General features: G+C 40.3%; 1 protein-coding gene across 4 annotated transcripts in view; it reads left to right on the plus strand.

Moving 5' to 3' along the window:
- Positions 1-3059: 3059 nt before the first annotated feature.
- tfb1m (transcription factor B1, mitochondrial) overlaps positions 3060-16469 on the plus strand; it is a 39080-nt gene continuing 25670 nt past the window's right edge. Inside the window, exons 1-4 of one of the 4 annotated variants that reach the window (XM_052012784.1) lie at positions 3060-3118; positions 7288-7438; positions 13711-13862; positions 14446-14554. In XM_052012784.1, coding sequence (XP_051868744.1) covers positions 7306-7438; positions 13711-13862; positions 14446-14554 — 394 coding nt within the window. In that variant the 5' untranslated portion in view covers positions 3060-3118; positions 7288-7305. Of the gene's footprint in view, positions 3119-3558; positions 4130-6203; positions 6313-7287; positions 7439-13710; positions 13863-14445; positions 14555-16469 lie in introns of those variants that run through there. The other 3 variants (XM_052012786.1, XM_052012783.1, XM_052012785.1) reach the window with 3 other exon arrangements.

The following is a 16469-nucleotide window of genomic DNA, read 5'->3' on the forward strand; positions in this document are numbered from 1 at the left end:
GGCACTCAACTAACCATCCTATTCATTCCCTTTACCATTGGCTCACAGTGCCTGATGGGTGTCCCACCTATAAAATGCTGTGAAGTTACTCACCTAGGCTTTCCAACAGCACATCCCAAGCCTGTGACCTCAGTCACAAAGAAGACAAGGGCAGCAGGTCCTAGGGAACACCATGACCCACAATTTCGCCTCCAAACCACAAATATCCTCATTTGGAAAATGAAGGTCTTCATCATTACTGGGTCTAAATCCTGGAGCTCCCTACCTAACAATGCTGAGGGGATATCTTCATCAGAAGGACCTTCTCAAGGGCAGTTAGGGACAGGCAAAAATGGTGCCTTGCCAGTGACACCCAGATCTTGAAAAGTTACTCTCTTGGTCTCCACCCTATTACAGAATTTCTTTTGTTTACCCAACCCTCCTCTCCCCTTAACTCAAATTAAGACATATTTGAATTCTAACTTTTCCTCATTTTGATGAAATGAGATCAACTGGAAACATCAACTCTATTTCCTTCTCTGAACCTTGCCAATCCACTCCAGACAATTCTTGAAACACAGTGATGCTGGAGGAACTCAGCAGGCCAGGCAGCATCCGTGGAGAAAAGCAGGCAGCCCACCCTGTCTCTTGCAAGGATGCTATCCCTTTTTCTTAATTTCTCTGCCTCCGCTGCATCTGCTCCCATGATCAGGCTTTCCGCTCCAGGACATCTGAGATGTCCAACTTGTTTTCCAACCAGGGTCAGTCCCCTGATTGTGGTGGAGAGAGTTCACATCCATATCTCTGCAATTTCCCACACCTCTGCTCTCACCCCCAGCCCTCCCAGACCCAACAGGGATAGGGTCCCCTTTGTCCTCACATTTCATCCCACCAGCCTATGTAACCAACACATCATTCTCCACCACTTCTGCCATCTCCAACAGGACCCCACCACCCCTTTCTGCCTTTCGCAGGGACTGCTCTCTCTGCAACTCCCTAGCTCACTCCTCTCCCCCCACCCATCCCGTTCCCACCCCGGGAACTTTCCACTGCTCCTGCCCCTACGCCACCTCCATCACTTCCATCCAGGGACCCAAGCAGTCCTTTCAGGTGAGACAGAGATTCACCAGCACCTCCCTTAATATCATCTACTGCATTTGGTACTCCAAGTGTGGCATCCGCTACATTGGTGACACTAGGTGACCATTTCGCAGAACACCCGCGCTCTGTCTGTAACCACAACCTGCATCTTCCTGTTGCCGGTCACTTCAACTCCCCCTCCTACACTATCACTGATATGACAGTCATCGGCATCCTCCACTGCCAGGAGAATTCCAAGCGCAAACTGGAGGAACAGCACCTCATTTCCGTCTTGGAACCTTGTAGCCTAACGGACATGAATATTGAATTCTCCCACTTTAGGTAATCCCCACCCCCCTTCCCCACAAACACCCCCCCCCCACACACACCTGGCTTCTTTTTCTAGCCTCTTTTTTTTCTACTTTTTTCCTCTCTCTCCTTACCTTTGACCCATCCCCAGGTGGATCTGCTCTCCCCTCCTCCCCTGCACCTGCCTATCACTATCTCTTACCTGCATCTACCTATCACCACCCTGTGCCCAGCCTGCCTCCCCTCTTTTGTCCACCTATCACTGCTCTGTTTTTCCCTCCTATATATTGGGCTTCCCCTTTTCCTATCTTCAGTCCTGAAGAAGGGTCCTGACCTGTAACGCTGACCGCCTGCTTTTCTCCATGGATGCTTCCTGGCCTGCTGAGTTCCTCCAGCATCATCATGTTTTTCATCTAGATTCCAGCATCTTCAGTCCTTTGCTTCTCTAATTCTTGAAACACACTGGCTCCTCTGAACCAGATCCCCAGCACCTTCAGTAGTCAAACTTGTTGCTGATGGGAATGATGGATTGGTTGGGCCAGTTGCTAAAGAACATGGCCTCATTCTTCCTGCAGTTGACTCTGGCCCCCAAGGCCAGATCAAACTGGTGGCAGATGCTAATCAATCTGCGGATCGATTGTGGATCCAAGCAGAAGACAGTGATGTTGTCTATGTACAGGAAGGCTTTGATCTGAATGGACCCACTTTGTGGCATTGCCACCCCTCTCATGCCTGTGTCCTTCCTGATGCATTTGGCAAAGGGTTCTATGCAACACACTAACAAGGTACAGCAGAGTGGGCAACCCTGCCGGACTCCAGATTGAATGGAGAAGCTATGTTTCCCCCCTGTTAATCTAGACTACATTGTTGATGCCTGGAAAGAGCAGTTGGATTCAATTTCTGATTCACTCCCCAAAGCCCATGTGTGCAATATCATATCAAAGGGCTTCTGCTGGTCCAAGCTGACCAGGCAAGTATCCACATCCCCCTGTTCCGCATGTAGGCGATAGTATCTCTGTGCAGCATAACACTGTCAGAGACTTTCCTGCTATGTATGGCATAGGTTTGGTCCAGGTGGATCATCTGCACTAGCACAGACTTGATCCAACTGGCAATTACCTTGGACAGGATCTTATAATCCACATTCAGCAGTGAGATGGGTTGCCAGTTCCTGACATCCATACTCTCCTCCTCTTGCCTGTAGATGAGGGTGATGGAAGGGTGGTAGTTGGGGAGGAAAGGTGTCAAGGGATATGGGCCTAGTTTGGACAAATGGGATTAGCGTAGATAGGCATCATAGTTGACATGGACAATGTGGGTCAAAAAGGCCTGTTTCTTTGCTGTATATTTCTGATTCTAGGCTTTTCATGGATTCTGACATACAGCTTGTAAGAAACATAGTGCTGTACAATTCCAAAGGGTATGCGGTTATCCAAGTCCCATCTTTAAGGGGGAAAAAACCAGCAGGGAAAAAGGAATGCATTATTCAGTAGCCGAGCACGCTTTAAACCCCCAAAAAACATGCACCGACTACTGCGCAGATGCAAAATCCTCCAAGGCCCGTCCTGCCACTGCACATCTCCCTGGTCATCCCGCCCATCGGCTCGGGCAGCAGCTGTGATTGGTCGGTGTTGACACCACCCCTCGCTCTGAATGGCCAGCAAAAATGACAATCGGCGGCGTTCACAACTGCGGGTAAAATGGCTGACTGGTAGTAGTCGCACGCTTCTGCTCTCAAAGTTTGTTCACGGTTTGTCATGGATTTTAGTTTGGGGCTGAGTGCTGGATACAACTTGACTTTTCATGCCGAGCTGTAGTGCTCGGCGAGGGTGTGGGGGAGTGGCGACCGGCCCCTCAACCTCGCCTGTCGGGGACGAGCGGTGCGGCTGCAGTAAGGTCACGGTTGCGGGGAGTTCGGGCACCGGGTATTTTGTCAAGAATATTCGAAGTGAGGGTGCTTGAGGCGAGGCACAAATTGAAAAGACCGGAAATGTTGGGGGGGGGTAATGACACCCGAGGAGTAGAGACACTGCGTATCTGCAATTGTGAACATTGGGAGGAAGGGACACTGGGGATGGGGATACTGAATGAGGAGGATTATTGGGGAAATGGTGGTGGGGGGGGGGATATGTGTATTGTAGAAAGGCACAGGGGAGTGGGAGCAGGTGTATTGGATAGGTGGGATGGGAATCCAGGAGATTTGGACACTTGAGAGGGAATGACGATAATGGGAATAGGTATGATGGATTGGACCCCGTCAGTGCTAGCAGTGCTAGCAGGGATACGGTGTCTAGAGATGAGACATTGGGAGACGTGGGGGTGGGTTGAGTGCATTGGTGAGGAAGATCATTTGGTGCTTTCAAGACTTTTGGATAAGGATTTTGAATCTTCAAAGGCGGCAAAAGTTGAGAATGCTGCTTTTAAAAAAGAGGTAGAATACAGAAGGGAGGTTGTTCATGATAGAGCAGAGCTGAAGGATTCTTTAGGAATTATGTCAAAGCTTGGAAAGAGTTCAGTCTCAAGATTTTAATTGCGGTCAAGCCTTTTTTTTAGAAAGTGAAGTTTGACACTTAATTGCCAGCATTCCATATAATTTCAAACACCAAGCAGTATTCCAAACTTAAAGGAAAGACTTGATCTCTGGCAACTTTTTGCTAAAGCACATGGCACTACATTTTGTTTGAAGTGGGTAGGTAAAGAAATCTACAAGTGCAACACTGAACATGAACAAGCTGTTGAAAGCTGTGAACATCAACAACAGGTTAATGTGGCACCAAATGTGCAGTTGTATTTCTCCATCTTTCTTGTACATCATAATCATGTCATGAAATCAAACCTGGTACAATGGGGAGTCTTGAAGATGTAAATATCTAAGCATGAAGTATGATTTTGTGAAAAAACAAATAGTGCTATCCATAACTAATAAAAGCATAGTAAAGCTCTGTAGCATTTTCACATCCACTCCAGAATCTGGCAGCTATGGTGGATAAATTTTCAGGGCCTGGTGCAATCTATCCCTGGATGTTAAGGAAAGTAAGGGAGGAGATTGCTGGGGCACTGACCGAGATGTTTGCATCTTTGTTTTGCCTCAGGTAAGGTACACAGCAAGGATAAGTCTGGAAACTACAGGCCAGTGAACCTTGCATCAATGGTTGGAGAAGATTCTGAGGGACAGGATTTATGTTCATTTGGAAAGGCAAGGACTGATTAAGAGGAGTCATCTTGGTTTTGTTCAGGAAAGATCATGCCTCACACATCTGATTGAGCTTTTTGATGAGTTAACTAAGAAAATTGATGAAGGCGGTGTAGTAGACATGATTTACGTGGACTTCATTAAGAATTTCGGCAAAGTCCTGCATGGAAGGCTGCTCCATAAATCTAAGACTGAAGGGATTGAGGCATATTGACAAACTGGATCCAAAATTGTCTTGGTGATAGGCAGAGGGTTGTGGCGGGTGAGTTTTTCTGACTGCAAGTCTGTAACAAGTGGTGTGCCACGGGGATTGATGCTGGGACCTTTGTTATTTCTAATAGATATAAATGACTTGGATGGGATTATAAGTGCTCTGATTACTAAATATGCAGAAGACCTGAAAATTAGTGGAGTCATTGATAGTGAAGAAAGTTCTCAAAGGACACAGCTGGACATTAGCTGGAAAGTTGGGCAGATGGAATTTAATCCAGACAAGTGTGAGGTAATGCACCTTTGGAAGACACATTCTGGTAGGACATGTAGTGTAAATGGCAGGGACCTAAGGAGCATTGATGTACAGAGGGACCTTGGGGTGCAAGGCCATAGCTCATTGCAGTTGGTGACACAGGTGGATAGGATATTGAAGAAGGCATTTGGTATGCTTGCCATCATAGATTGAGTCATTTGGGACATCGTATTGCAACTGTACAAGACATTTTTTAGACCTCAGTGTATTGTGTACAGTTCTGGTTGCCACACAAAAGGATAGGTATGGTCACAATAGGGAGACTGCAGAAGAGAGTCATCATGATGTTGCTTGGAATGGAGAGCTGTAGTTATAAGTAGAGGTTGGATAGACTTGGTTTATTCTCACTGGAACATAGGAGGCTGAGAGATGACCTTCTAAAATTATGAAAAGGATAGATTGTCACAGAGTCTTTTTCCCAGGGTAGGGGAGTCTAGAACCAGCGGGCACAAGGTTAAGGTGAGTGGGGAGAAATTTAAAGGAGATCTGAGGGATAAATTGTTCACTCAGAGGGTGATGGTTGTCTGGAATGAACTGCTAGAGTTGGTAGAGGCAGACACTAGTACAACTTTAAAAAAGCATTTGGACAGGTATTAGATAGGAAAGGTGTAGAGGAGATAGGGCCTAAAGCAGGCAAATGGGATTAATGTTGATTGGCATCATGGTAGGAAAGGATGAGGTGGGCCGAAAAGGCCCATTTATGTGCTAAACAAGTTTCTATGAACTAACCTGAGGATGAGATTGTTAAATTCCTGAGCCTCAATTATGGTGGCACTCATTGTGTGAGTATAAGGCTGAAGTTCCTTCAGTCCAACATGGCAAAGGCACAATCTCATTCAGTGTTCAGCAAATATATTCTCTCCATTTGATGTTTGGAAACAGTAAACAAATAGAAAGCAGTAGATCATAAGAGAAACTCAGATGTTTTGTTGATGCCTTGTGCTTCCTGCTCAGCATTAGTACAGCTGTGATACTGGAATTTATCCAGTAATGTGGAAGATTTTCAGGTATGTTCAAGTAACAAAATAGTTCAAATCTAGCCATTGAATTTGTCCCCAATCTGTGTCTCAATCATCAGCCTGATGATGAAAGAAATCAAGTGACACCTATTAATGAATAACCTGCCTGCCAGTGTTCAAAGAAGTACTTTCAGCAACTCGGGCTCCTGACTTCATCACAACACTAATCCAGAAATGATGGGCTGGATTTTGTTGTGAAAATAATGGTGAGGTTAATGGCACTTTTCATTGTAGCTATGCACTGAAAGTAACACAAAAATAATGCACTCCATAAAGGGAATAATCTGCCAAGCAACCTCTCTGCAACTGAAAATTAACTTCCACAATATGAAATCTATTCATCTGTGGTTCATAAGGAAGATTTTAGTAAAAAAAAGTTAACTCCTTTATACCTTTTTTATCTTTATTAATCCAGTATTTCATTGTCTTTATTTTAATTTCTGTATTTTTGTCCTGAATTCATTATTCTAACAGGTAGTTCTTGATTCATTAATTAAAGAATATTCATTCTGATTGCTCAAGAAGAAGGTAGTCCATACATGGCATTACATTGCTTGAATGTCCTGTGAAGAACAATTTGGGATACAAAATTAAATAGGAAGTAGTAATATCACTTCCAACAAAGTCTAGTCCCTTAATTTTTTTGGCATACATTTTTCCTGTCTGTTTAGTTCAGTTATTTAGGTCGGATTAGGTAGTCAATGAATTCTTTAGAATGTGCTGTGTTCTTTTCTCAAATGGTCCCTTTCTCTCGTGAGAAGCTGTTAGCAATTGTGAAGCTTCAACAGCTCTGAATGTGACTTGACTGTGGTATAGAAAAAATGTTTTTAAAATGTTATTTTAAATAGAAAATGCTGGAAATACTTGGCCTTTTAGGCAGCATCTGTGGAAGGAGAAAACAAGTAATATCCCAGGTTGAAAACCATTTTTCAGAACTGGGAAGGAGAGAAAACAATTTGTCCTGTATTGGGAGTAGGCCCCTTCTACCTGCCTTGCCAATCGATAAGATTGTGGGCCATCTTTTACCTCAGCATCGCCTGTTTTTTAATTATATAATCTCAGGGTCTGCAACATTTGGCCCAGACATAGATGCGAAGCATTGCTGTGGAGGCTGTAAATCAAATCATTCTAGCAGGCATTTAGAATTTGATGAGATTTTCTTGTGATTTTTGTTAATCTAGGAATAAAGGCATTGAACCATGACTGCAGGAGGAAAAATCCTTTCTTTCCGCTTGCCTCCTCTTCCTACTATTGGAGAAATTATCAAATTGTATAATTTGAGAGCGGAAAAGCAGCTTTCTCAGAATTTCCTGTTGGATTTAAGATTAGCAGGTAAGCATGGGTTTTAAATTTTAATTTTAAGTTATCTCCCTTAACAGTCCAGGGATTAGTGTTTCATTGATGCATCTTCCTGTTCGTTTATGTCTACAATGGAGAAATTGTACTCTAATATAATTGTTCACAGTGATATCGCATCTTAGGTAATTTGTGGAGTTAATGATCAATATGTGTGTAAACGTTTAAATGTAAAATTTCAAAAGGATTTTTGAAGATTTATTGTGTACTGATTTATATCAACTTGGTCAGCTTTACAATTCTCCTTAAACGTCAGTGCCACTCTATCTCAAAGCGATCTACTGATAGAGCAATTCTATGGTTTAAGTGAAATTTTATATTGTTTATGCAACCTTTATTAGTTGTCTGAGATAAATAATAGCTTAGTTCTTTGAATCAACCACTTGGGAGAGATATCTAGTGAAGTTTCTGTCCAGCATCAAATTTATGTTTACTTTTCCATGAATTTGAATTTTTCCATCAGCGGAATGAACAAGTCACTGAGTTTGAGTATTTTCAATGCTACATATGATTGGTTGGTCAGTGTTACAATGGTTTACTGGCTTACAGCTGATTTACATAAGTTCTCCTTGAATGCTGTCATTAGCTGAATCTAAATTATTTAAAAATTAATATCAGTTGCATGTTAAAAATATTTCCATGGATGTGTTCTGTCATTTTCAGTTAAGAAACAATGGCCTCAAAATTACATTTTTTTTTGTCAGGTATTATCCATGGAGAAATCAGACTGGCATGTTAAAAGTATACATCAGCAAACATTTAACTGAATTGGGAAAATATCATAAAATCTCAGTATTTTCATTTATAAGAATTTGTTAAAAATGAGAAATCAATTGTTTGCCCAGATTTGTATTCTAAATCCAAATGTAAAAGGTTTAATTGATTCAGATCTCATTTTTATAACTATACATTTTGAAAATTTACCAAGTGGGATTAATGAAACACAAAATCTAGAGCATGTTGGAGGATCATCGAATGATTTATTTTGCTCTATTTTAAATTTGAATTTCTGAGTCAAAACATTCATATATGATAAACATACATGTTAAGAGTTGTTTATTGGCTTTGATTTCCTTTCAGCTTTCTTTGTTCCACTTTTGTCTTTTTCTGTTATGAATTTCCGTGTCCATTTTTGTAATGAAAGCAGCGCAGAAACCTTTCATACAGTAGTTCCACCCATCAGTCCAGGCACCATGCTGCCTCAGATTTGTCCTCACTAATAGCTTCTCTGTTTCTCAAATATAATAATTTAAGTACAAAGAAAACCACTGTGCTATTTATGTAGTTAAAGGCACAAATCCTATCTCTACAATGGGGATAGAATTCATTCTACAGATCATGGTCCATTATCTCTGCTGCTTAATCCAGCTTCACCTTGAAACTGTATATGGCCATGAATTTCTGCATGTGATGCTATAGAATGATAAGATGTCATCATTGATAAAATCCTTCACCACCTCCAGTACACCAGTACAAACTTTAGCTGCCTGTGGAAAAGAATGTTTGAAGATTCAGACCTGAAAACCATCCCCTAACACAGTTTACAGAAGTGCAGTGATCTCCCACCTTCTTGTATGCTTCAGGGGCATGGATCTCTTATGGAATGTACATAAAACCTTTGGAGAAGTAATTTCAATAGTTTCACAAAATCCTTCAAATCCACCAGTGAAATAGGTGAATTGACATTGGTTTTCTTTCCCAGGTCAACATCCTCAGATTCAAGGCTCTGATCATGCTCAGTCAGCTCCAATGGGTGGCCCATGCTGTCCACAACCCTAATACCTTTCTCCCAAAGCAAGCACTGTTAGCTCCACTGTGGCAAGCATTTTAAGGAGAGAGAAACTGCTTTAATAATGTTCTCAAAGCTGCCTTGAAAAAATATAATCCCTGGAATTCCTGACCTAAGACTATTGAGACAGGCAGAGTAGCCTCTGAGCGCTTCATGAATCTCTCTGTCAGGAGCATGTGGAGCTCAAATGCAGACAGCAGAAGGACTGTGGAATGATCCAATGAAACCTCTCTCCTGCTCTGTCAAGATCCACCAGTGGCAGAGTCTGCAGATCCCATATGAGACTCATTAGACACCAGAGAACTCCAGTGAAAGCAAGTAAATCCAATTCCCAGAGACTGACAAAGAAAGAGATAGAATGATCCAGCACAAAAAGAAATTGTTGGGCTCACTGTGGCTGCACTGGCTCTTTGAAAGAGCTAAATAATCCTGTTCTTTTTTTCACGATTTTCTTTCTTGAAGGTCACTTTTTATTTGAAAATTATTGAGTTGAGCTAGAACTGGTGCCTGTCAGTTTTCTGACATTCAACATGTTTTTCGCTTCCATTTATGGGCACTGCAATGTGGAAGTTAAAAATGTACTGCAGGTCAGATTTTGGCACATTTAATCTTCTACTCTACTGCTGGATTCACCATTGAGTCTAGTGGCAGTTCTGAATTGTATTAAAATGCACCTGGCACCTCAGCTGCCACCCATGGCAAGTGCACATGCAATAATCCCACTTACTTGAATTGGTTTGCTGACCTTAATTTAAAAGATAAATTTAGGTTAATTTTTTGTTTTTCTTTATTTTTATGCTTTAATATATAGTATTTTAAACTTTTTTATCATTTGGTATTTTTAAAAATTAATTAAATCCATTTAAACCGAATACCAGAGTCATTAAGAAACCTTGAAACATGATGTTGACCTTGGTGTCAGGGCAATCCTGGGGTTGGGTCTTTGGATTCCACCTCCTGAGGCCAGTTGCCACAAGGGGCTTGATTAGCCTTGCACGAAGGACTTGAGTACATTGGAATCATAGGGTGCCATTGCAGATGAAGGCTGCAGTTGGACTAGAGCAGGATACAAAGCCAGGGTGTGGGCTGGCTAAAGCATGATCTGACCAGAACATTGAATCTGCTTCCACTATTTTTTCAAACAAGTTGCTTGTTTTAAATAAAATTTCTTGGCTCTGTCCTTTCTGTGAAATATCTTAAATTTACCATCCTGTTACCAGCCCTTCCATCCTGGAAGCAGTTTTTCCTTACATATTCAATTATATTTATACCCATCATGCTTTTGAATACATCCATTGATTTCAACATTCTTCACTTTAAGGAGAATAACCCCCAAGTTCTCTAATTTCTCAAATCAACTAAACTCCCACAGTCTATATCTTGTGTCTATTTTCTAATAATTAGTATCTAATATCTAGTAGCCCTTCATATCTTTTGTAAGGTCTGGTGCCAAGAATTGGGTACAGTACTCCAGCTGAGGTCTAACCAATGATTTATAAAGATATAGTGTAATTTCCTTGATTTTGTACTCTTTGCCACTTTGTATAACACCTTTCTCAACCAGTCTTGTCACTTTTAAATAAAAGAAGAAAACGTTGGAACTACTCAGCAGATCAGGCAGCATTATGTGGATCTTTATTTTATTATACCAGCTTTGGAAATCTAAGTAACCAAAAGCTCAAGCCACTTTGTTTCTACGGTGGTGTGGCAGATAGGATTGTTGAGGCAAGTAAAGCAAAAGTTCAGTAGACAGGACAGGCAGGAGCGAGGAAGGTCTGATAGAATAAACTGCATTTATTTTAATGCAAGTCTGACGGGTAAGACAGAGGAACTCAGCATGAATTGGTACATGGGACTGGGATATCATAGCCATAATAGAAACGTGGTTGAGTGAGGGGCAGGACTGGCAGCACCTCGTTCCAGGGTACACATGCCGCAGGCATGATAGAGGTGGAGGTAAGAGAAGAGGGGGAGTTGTATTTTTGATTAGGGAGAACATCATGATAGTGCTTAGGGAGGATATTCTTGGGGGATCGCCCAGTGATGCTGTGTAGGTGGAACTTAGAAATAAGAAGGGGATGATCACTTTGCTGGGATACTGATATAGACCCCCCAGTAGTCAGCGGGAATTAGAGGAGCAGAAATGAAAGGAGATCACAAAGAGTTGTAAGAATAATAGGGTTGTAATAGTAGGTGATTTCAGCTTCCCTCATATTGCCTGGGATTGCAGTAGTGCAAAGGGTTTTGATGGGGTGGAATTTGTTAAATGTGTCCAGGAAAGTTTTCTCAAACAATATGTAGATGGCCCTACTAAAGAGTGGGCAACATTGGACCTCCTATTGGGAAATGAGGCAAGCCAAGTGACTGAAGTGGCAGTTGGGGAGCAGTTTGGGACCAGTGACCATAATTATATTAGTTTTAAAATAGTTATGGAAAAAGATAGGACTGGTCCACAAGTTAGTCCTAGATTGGGGCAAGGCAAATTTTTAAGGCATTAGATAAGAACTTGCAAAGGTTGATTGGCAGAGATTGTTTGCAGGTGATTGGATAGCTGGCAAATAGGAGGCCTTTAAAGGTGAGACAGCATGTTTTCGTTAGAATGAGGGGCAAAACTGACTGGATTAGGAAACCCTGGTTGATGAAGGATATTGAGACTCTGGTCAGGAAAAAGGAGGAGGCGTATGACAGTATATGCAGCTGGTATCAGGTGAATCCCTTGAGGAGTATAACAGATTTAGGAATTCACTTAAGAGGGAAATCAGGAGAGCAAAAAGAGGACATGGAGATGACTTTTGCAGATAAGGAAAAGGAGAACTTAAGAGATTCTACAAGCATATTTAGAGCAAAAGGGTAACTAGGGAGAGAATAGTTCTCCTGAAGGATCAATGTGGTTGTCTATGTGTGGAGCCATAAGGGATGGTGAGATCTTAAATGAATGTTTCTCATATGTATTTACTATGGAGAAAGTAATGCATGCTCAGGAATTAAGGAATATGAATAGAATATATCCCCATTACAGAAAGGGAGGTGCTTAAAACATATTAAAGGTGGACAAATCGCTGGGGCCTGACCAAGTGTATCCTAAGATATTGTGGGAAGCTGGGATGAAATTGCAGGAGCCCCGGTAGAGATATTTGTGTGAGATATCAGAATACTGGAGGGTGGCTAATGCTAGTAGTAGCAAAAAGTTTGTCATGCAATTCCTGTTTTCTTGGTCAGCAAGAATGGGCAGCACAGTCTTGGAAGCTCAGTTTTAATAATAAAATAGATGTTGATTATGAGGGGTGTTAATCATGTCTTGTGCTTGATCTTGTTTAGTAAGACACTAAACATTTTCTTGGGGTGGAAAGTTGCTTGTTTGCTTTTTGTATCTGGGTAGAAGTGAGCAAATTTTCTTGTATGCATGGCAACTTTTTTTGGAGATGGGAAAATACAGCTGACTTTTTCTAATCACATGTAGTAGTCACAAAGACCCAAATCTTGATGGAATGGGGCATTGTGGTTTGCCTCACTGGTGGATGTTTTCTCTCATCCTGCAGTTGAGTTGTTTCTGGTAAGGAGTTGGTAATGCAGCCTGAAAGTTGGGAATCTGGTGCAGGATGGTACCAACTGTGTTATGATATTTAAGGATTGAGTTGAGAAAGGAATGGCAATGATGAAGGTGGAGGCTGAAATAGAGTCAAAACTGATAAGGAAGAGAAATAAAAGGAAGGAAAGATCATATTAATGGACAAAAAAATACAAAATACAAATTTAAATTTTTAACAATCTCAAGAGTTGAAATTGTTTGTTGACTTTGAGGACTAGAGTGGCTGATTGGTATTTCATTATTAATTACTTCTTGTTGGAAGTGTATTTGCGAGAGTAAGCATGAGCCTTAAATGTCTGTTGAGTTTAATTCACATTTAGTATGTAGTTCTATCAAGTCTTTGAAAATAATGTGGAGGGGAAGGGTGGGGGAAGAATGAGAACAAACTGCTGATTTCACAAGGCTCACTATGGAGCAATTCATGTGACTTCTTTTCCACAAATTGATGTACAATGTATTAATTAATAAGGGTAAGCAGCGTTAAAGTTGCTGATATCTGGTGAGCAAATTCTAAAGCCACAAATTAACCTTCAGAGTATCATTAAATGAACCACTACTTCTGCACAATTCTTTTCCTTGAATGTTTTAGAATGGAAAGATAGCATCTAAAGTTGCCCTTGACCAGATAAAAATAGTTTTAAATTTGCTCATATGTATTTATTGTCTGGTCTTGTGCTGATGTATTAAACAGCATAGCTGTAAAAGATTGCCTGTGGTAGGGAAAGATAATAAAAGATTGGACTGAGTGAAAACGTGTAAGTTACATCCATACAAGCTTTAAATAATCGGTTGTATTGTAATTTTTAAGTTATAACGTTTTGGGATTAAATAGGGATATTATTTTGATTAACACCAAAACATCCCTTTCAGATAAAATAGTTCGGCAAGCTGGCAATTTAAGGAACTCTTATGTTTGTGAAGTGGGCCCAGGACCAGGAGGCATCACTCGATCAATTCTCAATTCTGGTGTTGCAGAACTGCTTGTGGTGGAGAAAGATACCAGATTTATTCCTGGCTTGGAGGTAGCATGCTGCTTTATAATGACTCATAATAAAATGAATTAATATAAAAGAAGCAATGTTGTGTCTGTGATATAGAAACTTTCAACTGAATCTTGATAAAACTATCAGTAGAAATCCCTTCTAAGATTGTTTGGTTTATGTTTTGGATAGTTTACTCAATGTTATGCAGTTTATACGATAATGGAAATCTAAACTGAGTGGCATTGCCTGAACTCGAGAAACAGATGGAATAAACCAGGAACGTAACACTCCCCTCTAGATATATTAGTATTTGCAAGAGTATCACTGACTTGGGACGAATATTGAGTACCCTGACCAAACTGATCAACTATAACATATATTTACAGTATGCTGATTCTTCCAGTACTTATGCAAAACCCTGCAGCCACCAACTAGTTAGAAGACAATCTGAATGTTTAATTGTATTCAGATGTAGACTGCCTTAGAATGACTTCCTTCTCTTCCTCCCAGGCTAATCTTGTTATATTGAGGTAGTAATGCTTGCTTCAGTATTTGTGATGGAAATTATATTGGAATATATCAATAAAAGACAGTTTTAAGCACAGTCATTTTGTTCATATAGTTGCTGGCTGAAGCAGCACCTGGGAAAATGCGCATCGTGCATGGAGATATTCTGACCTACAAAATGGAAAGGGCTTTTCCAAAAGAATTACGAAATGAATGGGAAAATGGTAAGCTTTGTATACAATAATACGCTGTTATGCTGTTAACTTGAGAATTTTTGCTATCACTCCTGAGATTTGTACTTGAACTATTCTGCATGAAAGAATGTCGGAGATGAATTCTGAATGGTAACTGGCTGCAATGTTTTAATTGATGCCTTGCTGATTCACAGCAATTGAGTTATTCAGTTTTTCCTGAGACTGGTTATTGACCTGCAGGTTAAGTAATTTTCTTTTTGTGTTCTATTCCATTTTCAAAATTTTAAGTATGGTTTTAGTGTAATTTTAATTTTTTTTTAAGTATAGTAATGATTTCAAAACTGTTTTCACAATATTTGCCAGGAGTCTTAGAATATGAAGAGAAAATGACTTTAAAGGATATAATTCCTTTTATATTAAGTGACACCCAGTGCCAGATGTTGCAGATATGCTTTCAGGTTTCTAATTGCTATAAATCAATGAATGATTCTGCTTCATTAAATATCTTGTTGAGATTAAAAGCATTTGTAAAACTAAAACTAATGTAAATATTTAGTATAATTATAGGACGCAGCGAACGAGGAAAGCACAAAATAATGATCCTGGTAGTTCTTGGCTTTGCAAGACATTGAAGGAAGACACTGAGCAGCTTACTCTGTTACTGAATCTGAATGTTACTGACTCTTGACTCTCTGATCAGCCAGTTAAATTTAAGTTCATGGCTTAGATACCTTATGGGATTATTGTTGTATCAGATCACAAAATTGGAGGAGAATGAAATGCATAATATTTCCATTTATTATGTCAGTTTATAGGGAGGTGGGGAGAAAGAAGCTGTAATTGTAGATATTGATAATCCTGTGTGATTATAAATGAGAATCATTCTGGATTTGATAACTGTAACATATTGTCAAAAACCCGGCTTCATGACCCCATCACTGACTGGGGTCTTGCTGGTTAATCTATTCTCCCAAAGGCACACATCATCTGCAACCATGGTGGTGGGCAGTTGAATTGCTCCTTTTTTGGATTGTAATGCTGCTGTTGATTTAATCTTCAGTAATTAAGAAAAGATCCTGTACTTATATATCATGTTGACGTATCAAAGATATCAACACTGAGGAATTTGTGAAGTGCAGCCACTATTGTAATTTAAGGAATCATCTATGGAGAGAGAAACAGAGTTAATATTTCTGATCAATAACCTCACATCAGAACTCCTGGGAGATTTGTGCATTGGAGTCCTCTGGTATTTTTAATTCGGTGCCTCCTTTAAAATTGTACCATTTAGTTTATGTGCCTTCTTGTCAAATCTGCTTCTAAAATGCATCACTTAACATTTCCCTGTGTTAAATTCCATTGCAGTGGATCTTTCCATTCCACCAGCCTGTGTTGTTCTTTTTTGTTAAGTTCCAGGTTTTTTTGTCGAATGTAAACTTAGCAATCATGCTCAGTATACCAGGTTCCAACTCAAATATGGACAGATGAGCCGTTTCCATCCATGATACTGACATATCCTTCCTTCCATTCCAAATGCTGCCTCTTTAATCCTATGTACTTATATTTTCAGTAATGAATGTTATGTGACTCTTTATAATATGTTTCAATCTAATATCTGATTCGGTAAACAGTAGTGCCATCATTCCAGCACAAATTTAATGCATTAAGTTTCACCCTGGATTACTGACTCAAACCATAAATATTTGACTTGGGTGAGAATGGTATTATGAGCCAACCCTGACATTATAGTAGCCTGAGAGTCACTGGGGCAATTTTCCCAATGTTTTTTCTTTCTTCTTGAAAATACGTGCCTCACAACAGTGACATTTCTTCTGTTTAATGTAACAGAGAAGCTGTGATCAATCATTAAGCAAATCATTCAGACCATGCCTAATTGGTTCAACTCCATGATGGAAATGTGGATTCGAATTGGGATATGGTACCA

The sequence above is a fragment of the Pristis pectinata genome, chromosome 3, assembly GCF_009764475.1.
Source record: "Pristis pectinata isolate sPriPec2 chromosome 3, sPriPec2.1.pri, whole genome shotgun sequence".
In the NCBI taxonomy this organism is placed as follows: domain Eukaryota; kingdom Metazoa; phylum Chordata; class Chondrichthyes; order Rhinopristiformes; family Pristidae; genus Pristis; species Pristis pectinata.